Here is a 17,401-nt window from a genome sequence, read left to right on the forward strand (position 1 = left end):
ATATAATGATGACAGGCCATCCTAATTAGCTTGATTGGGCATTGGAACAGACTACCTTGGAAGCTTAGTCAAAAGAAATTAAATACTCAACAAAAGAGTAAGTGAAATACTACTAGTATTAACATAAGAAAATGTTTAGTATGATCCAGCAGCCTGCTTTGCCAAAGTAAGATATCTCATTATTCGGTTTCATCTCTATTGCATTTTAAGTACTTGATTAAAAACCATTTACACATTTCCCATCCATCAAGAGAAAAACACAAAGAACGAGAAGTCTGCTTACTCTTCTTGACGTAAGTCATTAACACTCCGATCTAGCGAGATCATATCACTTGCCACCATATTAAACCCAAACTCTTTAATGCTGGCTTGAACAGTTTCTTTGTAGTCTGGTCCTAAAACAAATGGCTTTGCTTCCTCTCCAGGGCCACCAGCAACGCCATGAGGTTCAGGTTCTTTGGGTTCAAAATTACCAAGGACTCCAGGTCGTAATACAGGATCACGGTATACAAGTGTCTGAGGCTTAAATGTGAGATACTGCCTCTGCATGATGTTCTGCTGTTCACCACCACGATGTTCTAGTTCATTTTTGGCCTTATTTTTTCTTCGAATAGATTCCAAGTCCACTTCCACACCTTCAACATGAGGCCAAGGTACCACAGGTTTGAACTTCTCATTTCCGGGAGCTAATCCATGGTCTCCTTTGTTTGGCATTGGTTTGTTGACTTCGTCATCCTATACATACATATAAAAAATAGTAGGGAGTCATTGGAAATCCTTATATAAATTTAGAAGTCTAAATATTTTAAATCTAAAAATCTTAAGTAGATAATCAATGCTAATATATTAAGCAGCAACAGAGAGTATCGTTTAGGGCAGTAGTTCTCAACTTGTTTAGATTCAAGGCACCCCCCAGCCCCCCGAAAGGCCAGCTCTTAGCTTTCAGTTTTCACACGATTTTTGACAACAGAAAAATAGAGCAATTCTGTTCAAAAAACCTCAAAAAGATCACAAGGAGGGGTGGGAGACCACAGGTTGGGAGCGAAGAGCCCTGCTGAGGAAATTAGGTCATAAATGGGGTCTAAGGAAAAGTTTAAGATGCACTGGCTTAGTATTTAAGGTACTTCCTGGCAAGTGGGAGAGGTCTGGGTTCAAATCTCTTCAGAGTAAGGTGAGTCTAGGATCTAGGCCTCCCCCTTCCTGGATGAATGCTCTACCCCACTGGGCTGGTCAGAAAAAGAAAAAGGAATCCAAGTTGTCTATTTTTAGAAATGCACTAAAGAGGTATCTTCAAAACCTAGGCATTGTGGGCCTACGCACTGTGAATAACAAGTAAATACAATGGATAGCTTGACTCAAGTGAACAAGATCATGAATGGGTAGGATTTCAAAATCCACCCCTGTGCTTTGGCAGCTTCTATTGGTGACATCTAAGCATTTGTGAACTCTCTCTATCGTTGCTTTGGACGTGCTTTAACACTTCCCATTTTGCTTATATATGAAATGCTGTTAAGCGTCTCCAAAGTCTCCACCACTGATGTCTAATTCAGTAATTATGACACTCAACATTTAGGTGAGGCAGCACTCAAGGGGATAATAAGCTGACCCCTTATATTCAGGAGGAAAAAAATAACATTTTCCTAACCTGAAAATAAGCTGATATTTCTGTCTGTGAAGTTGATAAGTGCTAATCCCTTTACAACATTTCATAGTTAAATCAAGTAATCAGGGAAAGAACCCAAAGAATCCAAGAAATACTAAATGCACTAAAATACTAAAATAAACATGCACTGAAAATAAAAATTGCACTGAAAAACATTCTTGACCTGGTGTTTCTACTGAATGCATAAAAGTGCTGCACATACAAAAGCGAAGACTGTAGAGGAACCAATTATAGGTCGACCCCATGTGTTAGTCAAACGTAATTTCGACAGTTCCTCTGGAGAGGAAAAAAGTATACTTAGAACAACTTGGGTATTATGGCATATCCAAGTCACAATATGGCAACATGAAGGCAGGAGTAGCTCTAGTTCAGAAGCATGTACTAGTTGCAAGAAAGAATATCTCCTTTGTATAAGGAAGGAGCTTTAATACATACAATGATTATAAAATGATTCCACCCGTACCTCATACATAACTTATTTTTGAGGAAGTCTTGCAAGGTCAAGATAGAAGAGAAAGATGAGCATAAGAATGATTGCATTTTGTAAGGAGGTAAAAGTCTGCACTGAATATAATCAAAAGCATCGCTGGAAATAAAAAAAATCTTTTTTTTAATGTGTCAGCGTACAGTCAACAAGTGACAGGTTTATATACTGAAAATTCATAAATAAAACTTTAGTTTATTAACAAGCATGTCAAATATACTTTTGTTTCACTTCTGTTACTTTGTTTATATATATATATATATAAACATTGCTATAGAAGGAGCCTTTGCATATTCATTTAAGTATCGGAATTAAAAAGCCAGCTAACTTACATCATATGCCATCTCATAAGTATCGGCAGAACAGTACTATGAAGCCATGACAGAATAATGGCCATAAGAGCATCTCAAAGAAGAATGCTGGTCCTACAACTAATTTGGCTTACATTTGGTTGTGTAAGAAACAATATCTGGGCAAAACCTGGCTGTGTTTTTCAGTTTCTATCCTTTCCTTCTGTGCAGTTTATAACTCTGCCAACTCCTGTTCTGTGACCTTTCTTAATAGTCTAAAAATGAGAGCCTATATAATCATGTGCTAAATAGCTTCTAAAGTCTTAGACCTTGTGATGATTTATACCACAGGTAGCTGGGTACTTGATTGAGGTATTTGTTAAAAGGAGGAAAAATTTTAAAGTTAAAGTGCATGCTTATCAAAAAATACAAAACCTGCTAATTTCCTATACGTGTATGTTTGCATATCAAGCTTAACAATACTTAAAAAACTTGGTCATTACCCAACTGAGAAACCTTAACATAAGAACCACTGCTCACCTACAATTCAGAAAGAAAAAATGCATTCACATAGAGTGTTTCATTTCAAACACCCACAGACATGTTGTGCTCTAAAATGGCTTTTAGAAAAAAATAAAAATCTTAATGGGTGAATATAGTTTCTTTACAATAACTCCTGTTTCTGGGAAAGAAAGCAGCTGTTGCAAGACTAAAAAAAAAAAAACTATTTTCATGCTAAGAATACGTCCACACTAGTATTTGGGACAGAGTCTGAAGGCCACCCTCACATGAACTGCCACCTCACTTCTGTACTGCACATGGTGCTCCTTTTCGTTAAGAGAAGCCCTTCTAAATATCAGTCCACATCTCTTTTCTCATTTGGCTCTAACTACAGAATGCAGAGATAGGGAGACGGGCTAGAAGTCAGGAACATGGAGTCATGGCATTGCTTCTGTGGCTTGCTACGTTCTGAACATGTTCCCGGCCGGGACAGGTGAGAAGGTCCAGTCATGATACTCCACAGTATCCAAGCTGACCTGCTGCCAGGGATCAATCTTAGGGATCTTCAGTGTTGATGGGCAGCCCTTAGTATTAGTGTAGAAACAGCCTACATTTTCAGTGCTATACACAACAATTAACTAACTGCAGCCCATCAAGGAACTAAGACTGCATCCATATTAAAGAAATGTAGGTTGCTTAATAGATTTGGTTCTTTCTAGATTATTTGTAACATGCTGTACAATGACAGATGAGTACAGCAAATGGCTTGAAACTGCATTTAATTATATCACTTAAATTGAGCCTGTTTCAGCAAGTAAACCTGATCTCCCCTCATTCCTGTTCCACAGATATGTTAGCATGCTAGTAACTGCCAAACTTCAAATAGCCCTTCAGTACTGCCTCACAGACGGGTGGCTCATTTAGTCTACTTTCTACACTCTTCTGTACAGGAATCAACTTGGTCAGAAGCCACTTAACCATACAACAAAATTATATGGGCAACTCTGCTATTTCTAGCTCTGCATCAAGCTGCTGATAATGCCCTCCCCACCTTCCCATCTTAGAGTGATACTTCAGGAACAAATAGCACCTTATTCACAAGCTGCTCAGTTGGACAGAAAAAGATGTTACAACTTTAGTCATATTACATGGCAAGGCAGAGAGACAAGCAGTGCTGGGTGACAAGAGAAATATGCTGGATTTTAATTGGATATCTAAGCTGCTTGCTGAGTTTCTCCACTGTAAAAAAGCACTGCTGGGACAAATAAGACGTTTAAAATAGCTTTACATAGCCAGAAAAAGACAACAAAAGATCCAGGTTTGGGTAGAAAGATTACTCTTTCTTAAAAGACTTGAAAAAAATACTGAAGTATGCCCCTTGCTAAGCCCAGAACACAGCAGAGCCTGGAAGGGTGATCATCTAAAACAGCTGTGCTCAACCTTTTGACTTTGGGGGCCAGATGAGCGATGCCGGGCCCATCGGCCAGCTGGACCAAGCTCTAGAGCCCAGCACTACCTCCTCCTGTCCCCTGCGCACTGGTCCCAGGGGCACAGTGACACCCTGTCTGACCCCCTGCATGCCAAGATCGAGTCCGAGGGGTTTGGTGCTACCACCTCCTATCCCATGCACCTGAATTGGATCCTGGGGGCCTGGCGCCACCCCCTCCTGGAACTGTGCACTGGAATTGGGCACTGGATCCAGCACGTAGGGCCCGGGTCTCACCATGGGTCAGAAGATTTGGCAGTAGAAAAAAGCTGTCACTGCTCCCCCACTGCCAAATTTCAATCTGCAACATGAAAAGTAAAACTGCTACATGAAAAGAATTAATTGGTTCAATGCCAAAAGTCTACCATCAGGTAATATAGTTAGTGTGTGTGCCAGCAGGCAGCAACTAAAAAGCATTCAGAGGTTCTTGCAATACAGGCAGAAGGTAGGTGCTACATACTATAGTCTAAAGCAAGACTGGATTCTTATCCCATTATTTGAATTAACTTTTATAAACCCTATGTACCTCACTATTAGTTTTTCCTCCCCCCTACCCAGGTGGCCTTTCCCAGCAGCACCCACACCTTTTTTCCTCCCCTTCCCAACCCTTTGTATCCTAATCACAGCTTTCTATTTATAAGCTCTGCTTCCTACAGTCCCTTGATAACATCTGATGAATAAGCTACTGCTTACAAAAGCATATGTAACTCCAATTTAGTTAGTCTATTAAGTGCAAATCGACCCCGCCTTCTGCCTGACTTCAGACTAACAAGCCTAACTACCTCTCTTCCTTCACAATTTCGAACAGCTTAATTTAGAAGGCATGAAAGATGGTAGAATCATTGTGACTATCTGCAGTGCATTTCGTAGAACAGCATGTAAGTCAAGTTATAGATCTACACATATAATAGTCTTTTGTTTCTGGCATTTCAAACAAATAACACAAATTTGGAACATAACTGATGCACAAGTACTTCAGGCAGCCTACTGCAAGGACAGTTTTACTCTAGACCTAATTTTACATCAGGGTGGGCAAAATACGGCTCGCGGTTCAAATGCGGCCCACAAGGCCATTCTATCCAGCCTGCGGGACCCCTTAAAAATTTAGAAAATTAATATTTATTGGTCTTTGGTTCCTGTAAAAAATGACAGGAATCAGGGGCAGTAGGACCCAGGGGAAGCCTGGCAGGCTCCCACAACAGCAGGGCCCATCCAGCCCCACCCCCCCCAGTTGGAAGGCCCAGCAGGGGCTTCTGGCCTGGGACCATGTGGCTGTACTGATGCCAGAACCTCAGGTAAGGGAGGAGGACCATGGGCAGGGAAGGAGCCCAGGGAAAAGCATCCCGGGGAAGAGTGCCCCCTCCCCTGCTCCATGGCTGGCACTCCTTGCTGCAGCTTGAGCAGGCACAGGCAGCCCCATGTGGGCTGCGAGCAGCTGCAGTGCGGGGTGCCGGACACGGGTGGGTGAGGGGCCACTTTTCCCCACACTCAGCAGCAGCTTGTAACCCACCCCCGCAGCCAGCCTGGGCCTTGCACCAGCTCCGGGCTTGCCCACTGGGGCTGTGCAGTGGCCGCAGCGGCCCCCTGCTTGCCGTGCTGGGAAGTGTTTGCTGGTGCTGCCTGCCCAGAGCTCATGAGCTGGACAGCCCAGAGGCAGCGGTGGCGAACACCACCCAGCACAGCAAGTGGGGGGGCTGCAGCTGCTGCTGCCACAGTGCAGCCCCAACAGGTGAGCCCAGAGCTGGTGTGGGGCCCAGGCTGGCTGCAGGGACGGGTTATAAGCTGGTGCTGAACGTGGGGAAAAGCAGCCCCTTGCTTGCCCCATGGCCAGCGCCCCACACTACAGCCACTTGCAGCCCACCTGTACCAGCTCAGCACAGCCCCATACTGGGAGTGCCAGCCACAGGGTGGGGGAGGGGCCGTTTTTCCCCCATGCTCAGCACCAGCTCATTCCCTGCTAGGGAGCAGGGGGTCGGGGCTGCACGCTGCCCCCAGCCTGTACCCCCAGGCTCAGGGGCACTGGGAATGAGCGGGTGCACACTGGTGTCCCGAGGCCAGTGCCAGCGGGGCCCAGAACTGGGCGGCAGGAGCACAGAGTCCCGGACGGCAGGGGCTGTATAGAGCTGGGCCAGCTCCCCCTTCTGCCTGCTGGTGCAGCCCAGCCCAGCCCAGCTCCACAGACTCCTGCCAACCTGCACCTGACTCTGGGCCCCACCTGTGCTGGCCCCGAGACATTGGTCCCAAGACATTGGGACACTGGTCCCAAGATGGTGACCACGTGGCGGGGCACCCGTCAAGGGGCAGGGCTACCCACACGGCCCTCGACAACTTGCCAAAACTGGTTAAATGGCCCTCTGCCCAAAATAATTACCCGCTCCTGTTTTACATCCTAGCTGCACTACGTGAAGAACTTCAACCTATCTTGGCATGCTGGCTTTAAGGCTGGGGTAAGATGGCTCTCTCAACCCTCACAGTATCTGGAAAAGCCTAACCCTTGAACAGCTTTCTAAGTAACCATGGTTCTGCAGCATTTTTACCTGGTTTGCTTTGTACTTTCTCAAATGTTTCTTCTCATTTCCTAAGGGGGACCCATATTTACACAAGGACATAGAGACCTATAATGAAATTGTTCCACTGGCAACACCATGAGAGTTTTCCTCCTCTTCCATTTATTTCTTGCATGCATGCCCCTCCTGCTCCCACTTTATCATATCAAACCACTCCTTGGTTTTCAAGTATGGTTAAATCCTGTTTTTACAATATAGAAAGTAACTCTGATCTGTCCACACCTAATCAATCAATACTTTATAAATCAAGGACCTCTAATACTCGCTGATGTGAACCAGTACTGGGAATGGTAGCAACCATCTGATTCCAATTTTAAGAGTTTAAGCTCTTCAGGATTGAATGCATTCTCCCAAAATCCATCAGAAACAAGTAACACATTTTGAAAGTAGTCATCTATTAAAAGGAGGTGATGTTACAAAACAGAAATGTTTTTCCAATAAAACTGACAGGGGTGTTTTGTTCAGGACTCGCTCAGTTCTAAAGGGCACCTATCCATGTAATGGAGGTCTCCTCCAATGCATGCTGATTAGCGATTACTTGAGTCTGCTAGAGCACGCTAATTAGCATGCTCTACCAGCCTCCACATCACATGTATGTGTCGTCCTTGTGTTCCAAAATGGTGGTATAGGCGCTTTAACTAAAGCTCATCAAACAGTCAACAAGCTTTAGTTAAAGTGCCCCTGCTGTCATTTTGAATGGTGGACGCTGGATACACATGCCGCTGCAGGTGCTTTAATTAGAGCAGTTCTCAGAGCCGTTCTAATTAAAGCCCCTCTCCCCAGCACATGTATAGACACCCAAAGAGATTGACAAGAGCTGTATTTTATTCAGTGTCTAAACTCCAACTGATCAGCACTGCTTAAAATTACCTCCCCTGCCTTATACACAGCAATAAGTTCCAGCACAGACTCATGTGAAGCCTGCATAAGTTCCAATATTCTTCCTTCCCAGCTAAACCAAATAATCATCATTATTAATACAATATATACAATCAAACCAATACATGACAATTGTTCAACAGATTCTGAGCTGCTCTGTAAGTTCATTAGTTCTCTCTTAACCTGTTGTGACAGATACCAGTAAGATGATCTTGGGCAAGAACCATAATTCAGCACCTTTTCTTTGCCTCTGCTACCTGAAGATGTCACATACTTCTCAGTAAGTACATCTATTTTCATATACAGAACGGACTACCACTGCTTTTTACAACCCTTATTTTCATCCATAGGAAACTGTCATCTGTAGAAAGTGGTAGCAACTTTCTGGACCTCAAATCCTGCTGCACCTTTTATTTTGCCTGATCTGCCTCTCTCTGTATGTAAAAATCCCCAGGGATTTAGGCATCAGTTTCTAAATTAAATAAAAATGACAGCAGGTGATGACCCATGGTTCATTAAAGCCATTCTGTAATAAAACAATAATAAATATAGATTAAAGTCTAACCAAGTAGCTTTACTCTGCTGCGGATTTATTATTTTGACAAAGTTTTCTACCAATTCCCTGGATTAGAGATTAAGAATACTAGCAGCTACATGTCTAAACTCTGTGTACTTCACTACGAATTGCTTAAGAGCATGCCAGCTAAACTGACCCCCATTGTTTATACTATTATGTCAGGTAGAATACAGCTATCAAAAATAGATTTGCAGAATACTTGTTTAGCTGTACTGTATTCTAAAAAGGCTCTCTGTCAGGGAAGTGAGAACACTAATTTAGGACAAATATAAGGTTAAGTCCAGCCAATGTAAACAAATTGTCCCTATTTTGCCCATTAGGGCTAATTGTTCCCGTGTCTTTCCCTACTACTTGGCCTGTATTTTTGGCATGTGACGGTCTTACCAGCTTCCCCAAAGTTACTATTCATTTGAGATGGGTAGATGTGTCCAGTCTTTCTTTTGGAGTCTTGACAGATATGTATGGGAGGATGCACCATTCTGGGACTGGGGAGTAGATCCCAATCACATTTTACTTGCTGATACAGGGGGAGCCCACTGCGGCTCATTTACTACAATATAATGCTTTAAGTTGAGTTACGTGTGCGACTGGTTACTCTTTAAGTCCTTACTGGTAGCATTTACTATTAACTCATTAACTGTGTTTTAAACACAACATGAGTCGAGGGTCACGTGTCTTTTTTCAGTTCCTATAAAACCTTCACACATCCTTGTTAGCAGGTTTTTTGGTAACACTTTTAGACCAAACATTCTAGTTTCTTAAAATAAGTCTTAGCTGGTGCTAGGAGCTCCCCCTTAATTTAATAATAGGGTTGAGAATATGCTGCACCAGCAATCCTGCATTAATAACCTTAATTATTTTCTGCAAGCTACTATCCTCAGTTGTCACAATCCACAGCCGATACAAAACCAGACAGGGTCAGGGCTTTATTAATTATTACTGTTGTTATTTAATCATCAAATTCACATATATGGAATTGGCTCTGGGCTTTCCTTCATGGCACTTTTCCCAAATGCTCTAGGACTCATGTCTACATCAAATCTCTGAGTTTTATATACCAAATCCTACATTTTTTAGTTTTAAAAAAAAACCTGTTTTCAGGGTGGAGGGTACTGCCCTTTGGGCAACGACAAGAAGTGCTTTATGGTTATTTTCAGCTCATGCTAGCCTCCTATAAATGGGGGTATGATTTTTTTTTTTTTAAAGAACCATGAGCTAAGGCCAAAACCACCCATTTCAGAATACCAATCAATTCAACTTTGCTTACACCTCATGATGCTATGCGTCATGGATTCATTAGATTTTTGCCATACTTCTGCAGGAGGACCATGCCACCCCTCTCCTGGGATGCAACCATCGACAGCTGAGTTTCCATTTAATGTGAAAATACTTCAGGACTGGAGACTTTACCTTCAGTTTCTCAGGTTTTATATAAAAGATTTGCACCCTATATCCATTGGCAATCTTTCTATTCTCAGGCTGTAAATTCAATTACCTAGTTTAGGCACAACATCTCCCTATATAATTCACCATTTTGAAGAATATTTGTACCTCTTTCTTTTTGTACTGGAGGAGACGCACATAGGTGATGGCTTCAGCCTTACTGTGACTGCTACATTAAGGTGTCTCCCATGTATGTTATTTCCACCGCATGTTATTGACTTTTTTTTTTTAGCTTTAGCTCAGCAGCTCTGGTAAGGTATGTTCTTCCATTTTTCCCAGATGAAAACTGTTTTGTCCAGATCAAAATATCATGTATGTACAACTTAGTACCTTCTTTTTATGCAAAAATGTGCATAATTGCTTAGATACTGAACAGCGCAAAAATGGCACTCCAAAGCAGGTGTCTTATTTGCTTCTAGATTGAGTCTCATTCATCTTCTACTGCATTGCAGTCAATAGCTTCTGTGAAGAGTTTCTGTGACATAGTTCTGCTCATCATCCTCTTCACTATAGTCTTCTGCTTGCAAAATGATGTGGTCCAAAACAGTTCTTACATCATTTTCCAAATGCTGGAAAGTATCTTGGGTTGTAAGTTCTATTTCCTGTGCTGTGGCATTTTAAGTATCTTGACTTGATCTCCACCTGTCTCTCTGGGCAACATGTCTACACATCTACGTCTACATGTGCAATTAATACTATAAAGAGTTACTACACAATAAAATACATCCACACGTGCTCCCTGTTGGGAGCAAATCAGTTCCTAATAGGAGCACCCTGGTACAGGAGTGCTTCAACCCTGATCTGGCCAGGAACTGTCCTGCTTCTAGGGCAGCTCTGGGATTTCAGTGCCAGGATGGGAATGGGGGGAAAGGGGGACAGAGAGTTACCCTGTTGCAGTGCTGCTTGGCTCCCAGCTCCTGGGTGGAGCCCGGAGATGAGTAGCGCCAGAACTGATGCTGCGTCATAGCCCAGCCCCTGGCACGGATCTTTGAAAACTCCTGGCACTCTGGTGTAGTGCCCGAAGACTGGAAGAAGGCCAATGTGGTGCCGATCTTCAAGAAAGGGAGGAGAGTGGATCCGGCTAACTACAGGCCCATTAGCCTGACTTCTATCCTGGGGAAGATCTTAGAAAAGTTTATTAAGGAGGCCATCCTTGATGGACTGGCCCAGGCTAACATCCTAAGGGATAGCAAGCACGGGTTTGTTGCGGGTAGGTCTTGTTTGACCAATCTCATTTCCTTCTATGACCAGGTGACCTATCACCTGGACAAGGGAGAAGAGATTGATGTCATATATCTTGACTTCAAAAAAGCCTTTGATCTGGTATCCGACGATTACCTCTTGGCCAAACTGGCCGGTTGTGGCCTTGGCTCCACCACGATCCGCTGGCTGGGAAACTGGCTCCGTGGTCGGACCCAAAGGGTTGTAATCGATGGCAGTCACTCATCGTGGTGCCCTGTGACCAGTGGGGTCCCTCAAGCCTCTGTCCTGGGACCCATCCTGTTCAACATCTTCATTAATGATGTGGACATTGGAGTCAGAAGCGGACTGGCCAAGTTCGCCGATGACACCAAACTTTGGGGCAAAGCATCCACGCCAGAAGATAGGTGGGTGATCCAGGCTGACCTGGACAAGCTCAGCAAATGGGTGGACGAGAACCTGATGGTGTTTAATACCGAAAAATGCAAGGTTCTCCACCATGGGAGGAAAAACCTGCAGCATCCTTATAGGCTCGGCAGTGCTACGTTGGATAGCACTACAGAAGAAAGAGACTTGGGGGTCATCATTGACCACAAGATGAACATGAGCCTGTAATGTGATGCTGCGGCTAGTAAAGCAACCAAAATGCTGGCTTGCATCCATAGATGCTTCTCAAGCAAATCCCGGGACGTCATTCTCCCCTTGTACTCGGCCTTGGTGAGGCCGCAGCTGGAGTACTGCGTCCAGTTTTGGGCTCCACAATTCAAAAAGGATGTGGAGAAGCTTGAGAGAGTCCAGAGGAGAGCCACGCGCGTGATCAGAGGTCAGGAAAACGGATCTTACGATGACAGGCTGAGAGCCATGGGACTCTTTAGCCTGGAAAAGCGTAGGCTCAGGGGTGATCTGATGGCCACCTATAAGTTTATCAGGGGTGACCACCAGGATCTGGGGGAACGTTTGTTCACCAGAGCGCCCCAAGGTATGATGAGGTCGAACGGTCACAAACTCCTGCAAGACCGTTTCAGGCTGGACATAAGGAAGAATTTCTTTACTGTCCGAGCCCCCAAGGTCTGGAACAGTCTGCCAGCGGAGGTGGTTCAAGCACCTACATTGAACACCTTCAAGAGTAAATTGGATGCTTATCTTGCTGGGATCCTGTGACCCCAGCTGACTTCCTGCCCTTTGGGCAGGGGGCTGGACTCGATGATCTCCTGAGGTCCCTTCCAGCCCTAATGTCTATGAAATCTATGAAATCTATGATGGAGTTCCCCCTCCCATGGCCCCCTAGCGTTGAGGCCGACTGGAAGCAAATTTGCTCTCAGCCAGCCTCTACACATGTGCTTCTGTGCAGTGTTTATGGCGCAGTAAGTTTACTACCTGAATTTATGGGTAGTAACTAACTGCACAGTAGACTAATTTACTGTGCAGTGAATGTGCACACATGTACACGGTGATGCTTTACTGGGGAGTAGAACAGTCTACAGCACAGTAAAGTATCTTGTGTAGACACACCCTGTCAAGTCTCTCTCCTTAGAATATTTTGGATTTGCTATAATATCCAAACTGTTAAAATACAGTCCACCCTTTGTAAACTTCACTCTTAACTCGTTTGCCTTACTAAGCAAATTCCAATTGCTTTGGCGAGGGTTAACCCCAGATCTTTCACTTGTATTTCCCTAAGTGATTTGTACAAATACCAGTTACAATTTGGTCTTTGGTCAGGAATATACTTGGTCATCCAGAACTGCAAAACACTGGCCCACCCCCCGCAGATCAATCACTGACAAACTTTATCCTTTCACATTTTCTTTTTTGTTTTATTCAGCTTAAAATAATGTCTTTCATATGTTTAAATTTAATCTGGACTGCAGGACTCCTAAAATTTCTAATGCAGTTTCACTGTCAACCTCTGTTGTTAACAATAAAAGCACTCAAATGCTACAATTCCATAACATTATGCTCGTAAATGCCTTTGGCCAAACAGAAATTTGTTGCTGTTGAAGCAAATACAAAGTCAGCAGAAATGCCTACCCATTCAGGAAGTGGTACTGGTTTAAGTAGATAGACTATTGGTATAGCAGAATTAATTATACCCTCCTGCTTCCAATACAGATGCAGTTCTGCAGGTATGCAAGAAGGGGAATTGGCAATGGTATAAATTATCTTTATATTTTTAAAACTGCATATACACTAGGGCTTATACTGGCTTAAAAAAAAACAAACAAACACACAGCTTTTTCTGAACTAATTATACTAATACAAAAAAGCCAGAGCATGAAAAGCTGGAAGCCTGAAGTTTATCTTCTGACCATAGCAGTAATTGCAAGCAGGTTTTGCTACTTATTAAGTCATCCTCCAGTCCAACAAAAACCTTGGTTTCTTAATAATCATATAATAAACAGAGCTGTTTAGTAGATGCAAGGATCCCACATCAAAATGCCACATTTACTTGAATTGAAGATGAGCCTCTCCCCCAAGCTTGCCCTCTGCAGCTTCTGCCTCCGTCTTCCCCTTGCCCTCCCTCTTACTGTCAGACACAGCTCAGCTCTGGCTGGATTCCCTCAGGCACAGAGCACAGAAAAAACTTTGTCCCCTGCCCAGGCTATCAACAGAGCTAATCCAACACTGCTACATGGCTCCTGCCCAGCAGATCAGCAGTGCCAACATTGCTGCATGGCTGTCAGGGGCTGATCTTCCACCTACTGTGCTCCCAAAAGAAAACAGAGCCTGAAGAGCCTCTAGTAATAAAGGTAGAGGGAGAGTGGTGGGGTGGAGATGCTGTGGGGAGCTGGGTGGGTGGGTACCAATGGCAGAAGAGGGACAGGAAGGCTGTAAGGAGAAGAAATGCGTGGGGCAGTGCAGGGGAGCCACCTAACACTCTAGCCACAGCTTTCCCTGCTGCAGCAGTGGGGGGAGGGGAAGGGGGAGAGGAGTGAATTCAAAATAATCCTTTGATAATTAGATTCTAAACCTGGAAGATTGTAACAAATTTATAAATTTCCCATATATAGAATCTAATTATTGAAGAGAGTCGTCTTCCATTCAGGGTTAACTTAGATTTGAGTAAATATAGTAATCAAAATACAGGACAAGCCATTTTGTGTAACCATGTAAATTTGCATTCTAAGTTGCTAATCTTAAAGGGAATCAGTTTACATCATTTTTATTATGATCATGTGTATGACTGAAGCATAAAAATATTCCTAGAACTTTTATTATAATTGAAAAGGGTGGGTTTTTTAAATTATAATTGAAGGTGCTTGGTACCATTTGATTTCCTACTCATCTTAAAAGATCCCCCCTCAAACTCACATCCACACCAATGTAGAGAGTCATTTGGACAATGGAGAGTTCTTTACCCCAGAGAAAAGGCTTTAATGAAAAGAAAGCTTGTTCTACAGCTTGTCTTTTTAAGGACTGTGCATAAATCGGTACATCTTGTTGAAAAGTAGTGGTTACTTAATTAACCAAAAACTTTGTCTGCCAAGTGAAAAATGTCTGAAGACAGATAATGAAGTATGACAGGGAGATGAAGAAATCAGTGGGAAAGTATAAAACATGGATAAAGAAACAAAACTTGCTTTCAGGGACCAGAACCAACCCTCAATGATTGCATAATGCAGATGAGAGCTGTGCAAACTCACAAAGCTAAGAATATGTCTAGCTCTAGTCAATGCCAATGCCTCACATGTTCATGAGCATTCAGTACTATGAGCATGTTTCAACTAAGAGTTTCCCCTCTCTGTTAACCCAGCCCTTGGAAATATTTTCTAACCTCACTAGTGATGCTATTGTTAAACCTATGACAGTGTTTACATTTTAAGTCACTGTCAGAGAAAAAAGGATGGGAGGAAAAGACCCCAACTGTGCTGACCCATTTTTCTAGACAAGAGCTAGATGATAACAACTGCATTGGAAAAATGGAGATTGTGGTTCCTGCAGCAGCTATAGGATGATTCCTCCTTCCAGCAACTAGCTATATTGCTTGCTGAAGCAGAGAGGATTGAATAAAATCCAAGGGTCTTCAATCACCAATTTTGATACGACAAACAGGAAATTTTGATCGAAATCTTACTCTGCATTTGTACTTTCAAGTTATTTTTCTAACAATGGTCCATTCTCATTGCTTGCTATTACCATTAACAAGAGGTTGAATTGTAACCACATACAGCCTTTTAAGTAAATGTTGTGCTTCTTTTTCCTACTCAGGATGCTAAACTATATCTGTACACATTTATTTATGTAATTATATAACTTGATATACTTTAATTTAGATTCTTAATGTACATAAAATTATATTAGAAAAGGGTGAACAACTCATTTCTTATTTATTATTATAACTCATTTTTCTTATTTCATTTTTCACTTCAAAAGTTGTGCCAGGCTGCATTTGGATGGAAATTAGATTCAATTCAGCTAAATATGCTAAAATAGCATTATTTTAAATTAGTTACAACATTCTACTTTAAACGTATACATCCAGCATATTTAATCAAATTTTTAAATTTCAGTACAAACGATTTAATAAACAGAGGACATAATTATAGTTAGTGACCTGATGGATCTGGTTATCATAGATCAGATTTTCAGAGATATTTAAGTGCAGTTCCCAACCATTTTCACAACTTCAAAAGGAAAAAAAAGTACAGATGAAGAAGAAAATATTCCATTTCAATTTAACAAATCAAAAACCAGAATTAATTAAAGACAAAACACTTTTTGCACAATACATTTGGAGAACTGGAAATGCCAATGCTGGACCATTATAAAGACTTAAATTAATACTTAACAAAGTCATGATATTAGAGCATATTTATGAAGCTTGAGTCAACCTAAGGTACATCAATGACACCTTCATTATATATAAGGCTAGAGTCTGGATGAACACCTTGCCAGGGTCGTTTGACCCCAGTTACTCTTTCCTGCCATGGCATGGGGTCAGACTTGATGATCTGCTCAGGTCCCTTCCAACCCTACCAACTATGAACCTATATAGAAATACGCAAAGGAATCAAGAGAAATTTCACCAGGACCAATGATTTCTACTCCTCCACCAAACTAACTCTGAAAAGTTTCACCCAGCAAATTCATTACCTAGAAACCATGGTGAAGGTTAGCAATGGCTGCTTTGCCACTATGTTATATTGGAAGCCAACTGATTAACACAGCTGCCTTCACATTGCTGACTTTCATCCTAAGCACACCACTAGATCCATCATCTACAGCAGTGGTCTCCAACCTTTTTAGGTCAGACATCATTTTTTGGAATTCAAAAGGAACCAAAGATCTCCCCCTCCCCCCCCAGCAGATAAGTCTGGGAGGGGGGAAAGGGCAGTTTGAGGCGGCAGCCCTGGCCCCACTTCCTCCCTCAACACTGGGGCTTACATCTGCAGGCTGGATAGAATGGCCACATGGGCCAGATCCAGCCCGCAAGTTGTATTTTGCCCACCCCCACTTTAATGTGTTCTTGTAGCATTTCCTCTGGCCACCATGAGATCTCAAGCCATTACTAAGCTGGGAGTAGAGAGTCAGGTATTCGGATACATCTGGTTCCAGTGAAGTTGGTGCTTGAGGATCACAGGGCACGTCTACTCTGCAGTGGTTACTGTGCATTTAGTTTAGTACCTGTAATAACACATACTAACTAAACATGAAGTAACTGGCACCACTGTGCAGTAGTGCTGGAACATGCATTTTAGGGACGCTGGTGCATAATAGAATAGTTCTACTGTGCATTAGTGCAGGTTTTGCCTGCCACACTAATGTACACTAGAATTAATTTACTGTGCTTGAAGCATCTCATGTAGAAACACCCACAGATTCAATGCTGGTAATACTGGCTTCAGCCTCCTTCTGCTAAAATGGAGGTATCATCTTGCCACAGAGAAAGAGCCCTTCTCTTCCAGTTAAGGAAGTCTTTGTTCTCACCGTCACTCTCATCGAACTAGTCTGGGTGTTGATGGGTGGAATACCCAATGGACTCTGCACATGTCCATTTGAATGGTGGTTTTAAACACCTGCCAGAGTTCCTCAATGTTGCCTTCATTTGTGGATAGTGCAGAGAGCTTTCCATAGAGACACTGCTGAAGATCCTTAAAGACCTTTGGGTCTTGAAGAGATTTGATGATGAGTCCTTTGCATTGCTTTTGGTTTTTTTCAGTGTTTCAGAGCAAGATGGATCCTCATAATGGTTCTGACAAGATAGTAATCTGTCCAGCAGTCATCGGTTTCCTGCATGGCTCGTGTGATACATACATCCATTTGATCATGGGCTCTAAGAAAAACACAGTCAAGGAGGTGCCAGTGCTTAG

The 17,401-nt window shown here is 42.8% G+C and overlaps 1 protein-coding gene and 1 long non-coding RNA gene across 4 annotated transcripts in view; one reads left to right on the plus strand and one right to left on the minus strand.

The window, feature by feature from the left end:
* Positions 1 to 17,401, minus strand: part of GALNT7 (polypeptide N-acetylgalactosaminyltransferase 7) — a 104,699-nt gene that overhangs the window by 48,998 nt on the left and 38,300 nt on the right. For all 3 annotated transcript variants that reach the window (XM_090036187.1, XM_090036185.1, XM_090036186.1), the window contains exon 2: positions 284 to 735. In XM_090036187.1, the coding sequence (XP_089892313.1) occupies positions 284 to 735 (452 nt within the window). The remainder of the gene's footprint in view (positions 1 to 283; positions 736 to 17,401) is intronic.
* LOC149870422 (uncharacterized) overlaps positions 1 to 17,401 on the plus strand; it is a 42,246-nt gene that overhangs the window by 9,827 nt on the left and 15,018 nt on the right. Inside the window, exon 2 of the long non-coding RNA XR_016440747.1 lies at positions 8,066 to 8,150. This is a non-coding gene — a long non-coding RNA (uncharacterized LOC149870422). The remainder of the gene's footprint in view (positions 1 to 8,065; positions 8,151 to 17,401) is intronic.

Source organism: Crocodylus siamensis, chromosome 2, assembly GCF_052110815.1.
Source record: "Crocodylus siamensis isolate JL-2025a chromosome 2, ASM5211081v1, whole genome shotgun sequence".
In the NCBI taxonomy this organism is placed as follows: Eukaryota; Metazoa; Chordata; order Crocodylia; family Crocodylidae; genus Crocodylus; species Crocodylus siamensis.